The following is a 2,337-nucleotide window of genomic DNA, read 5'->3' as shown; positions in this document are numbered from 1 at the left end:
ACTGAAATTGTACGTTCATAACCGTAGCAACAGACCCCAGATGAGCCCAGACGCTCTGCGGCTCTTGTTGTTTAGACTAATGAATAGTATAATTGTTGGCATTTTTGTTTTTCCTTGAAATAGATTACAATTCAAATGATTTTGTTCTTCCAAACAGAGGGAACTTCATGAAATGGAGGAAAAGTTTAAAAAGGTGATGATAACGAATTCGCAGCTTGACAATGAGAAATCAACACTAATGTACAAGTTAGATCTTCTGAAGGATGACCTTGAGATGTCGGAGGAAACCAAATGCCAGTTGGAGAGAGAGCTGAAGGACAAGTGCCATGTATGTGTACTAATATCAACTTGCCATCACGTGTTGTTGCTTTTGGTTATTGTCTTTTTCATCAAGCATTATCACTGGGCGTTTTCCCGCACATGTTGTCGTCTGCTTTACAGATGAACGCGAGTCTTTACACCAAGCTGATTTTTAATCTGTTGTTTTGTTTGGTTTACAATGCAGGAATGTGACTTCCAGAAGAGAGACCTAGATGCAGCACAAAGCCAGGCAAAGAATCTCAAAGAGCAAGTTACTACACTTGTCAGGCTAATTGAGGTAAAATGCAAAGCTAATTAATACGAGTAATTTTTTAAGACAAATCTCAATATATTGATGTATTAAATATAGTTTTTCCAGCTAGTCTAGCTGTCTTTATCGAGCTGAATGAAGTTGCTTGGGATTCTCACCACGTGGCTGTAGGTGAAAAGCTGGAATTAAAGCAGTTGATGTTGGTAGCAGCCCTCAGGTCTGCTGGGCTAGTCCTGGGATTCAGAAGATTTTCATAGACATATAATAGGACATTTTGTATAATTCGCCATCCCTATTAACATTGTCTGCACGTTTGTGAATTTGTCACACACACACAGTGTCAGAGAAGTGCTTGTTTATTTTGGAAAATCTATGGTGTGGTAGAGTTTATATAAAGGCATGCACTATTTGTTGTTGCAATTTTTTGTTCAGTTATGGTTTCAGAGTTTTTATTTCGGGTCATTTTTTTATCCCTGATCTTTGTGAATCAATTCACAGTTGTTATACATTAAAGGTGTGAAAATATGTGTGATCTTATAATAGCATTTGCTGTTGCAGGAGCAAGGCCTTTGCATACTAGGAGCCGGTGATTCTCTACAGCTGGTGGAGATTGAGCACAACCTCACTGAGGACGCGAAGCCTGTGGCTCTCCTGACGCAGGAATCAGCACAACTGCTACACCTGACTGGTGAAGGCTCGTTAGGTATTATCACTTTGTTAACTAATAATGGTTGGGATTTTGCAACAGGTTAATAGAGCCTTGTGGTCTGCATACTACTAATACTTTAAAAAATGAAACTTTCTGCTGTTCAGTAACTTTACTCTTTGTTATGTCGTTTATGTCTAGCTATTTTCATGTGTTTGTTAAAAACCTATTGCTAACTTTTCTATAAATGGTGCTTTTGTGGCTTCAATATTTGACTAAAATTGTTCACATAGCTAGCATTTGTTTTGCTTATGTAGCCATTAATTGAGGCTGCGTTATTACTATTCTCTTGATAAAGGTATTGTCTAAAGCTACAATAGTGAACATGTAAGTTTTCTGCAGATGTCAGACTTAAAAAATTTGCCGAGGAGAAGAAGGACTTAGAAGATAGAGTGCGCCGCCTGAAAATGCAACTGGAAGAAGAGAGACAGCGTAGCGATGATGCTATGACGAAAATACGCAGTGCTGCTGCCTCCCAGAATGGTCCTGAAGATGAGAGAGAAAAACGTACTAATATATACGTGTGATCATATTAACGTATTCGACTAAAGTTGTTGGGAGTGGTTTCACTGATACGGAAGTGTGCCAGGTACACATATAGTATTTAGAGTTTAGTGAGGCTTCTTGGTACGAGGTGAGCCATGTTCTTCCACGGAACCCTATTGAAGTTACTCGTATAACTTTATCTACGTGGGTATTAATCGACATTTCTCTGTAGGTGAATCGAGCAGAGAAGGAAGTGACTTTAGGATAAAGCTAATGAAAGCTGAACAAGAAATTGCTGCCTTACAATCTAGTGTAAGTAATATAGAGTATAAATATAAGTGAAAAATACATACATACAATAAGATACATGTCATTATTTTGCTGTTGTTTTGTTGCCTGGGTGACCACAACTGACTGTAGCACTCATAGTGACTACATCTATAGAAATTATTGTTTTGCTCGCGATTGTGACTGCAATGAAGTTGATGCTGCTGGTGGTGCTGAAGTTGATGCTGCTGGTGGTGCTGAAGTTGATGCTGCTGGTGGTGCTGAAGTTGATGCTGCTGGTGGTGCT

At 38.9% G+C, this 2,337-nt stretch overlaps 1 protein-coding gene across 2 annotated transcripts in view; it reads left to right on the top strand.

Moving 5' to 3' along the window:
- LOC106805500 (myosin-11-like) overlaps positions 1-2,337 on the top strand; it is a 12,414-nt gene that overhangs the window by 7,009 nt on the left and 3,068 nt on the right. For both annotated transcript variants that reach the window (XR_001393438.1, XM_014807118.1), the window contains exons 5-9: positions 158-328; positions 506-598; positions 1,130-1,274; positions 1,620-1,784; positions 1,996-2,075. Coding sequence is in view for 1 of the 2 variants with exons in the window: in XM_014807118.1 (XP_014662604.1) it covers positions 158-328; positions 506-598; positions 1,130-1,274; positions 1,620-1,784; positions 1,996-2,075 (654 nt within the window). In the remaining variant the exon portion in view is untranslated. The remainder of the gene's footprint in view (positions 1-157; positions 329-505; positions 599-1,129; positions 1,275-1,619; positions 1,785-1,995; positions 2,076-2,337) is intronic.

Source organism: Priapulus caudatus, unplaced genomic scaffold (assembly GCF_000485595.1).
Source record: "Priapulus caudatus unplaced genomic scaffold, Priapulus_caudatus-5.0.1 Scaffold115, whole genome shotgun sequence".
NCBI classification, from domain to species: Eukaryota; Metazoa; Priapulida; class Priapulimorpha; order Priapulimorphida; family Priapulidae; genus Priapulus; species Priapulus caudatus.
Note: the sequence above shows the minus strand (reverse complement) of the source record. Positions and strands in the feature narration are given on the sequence as shown.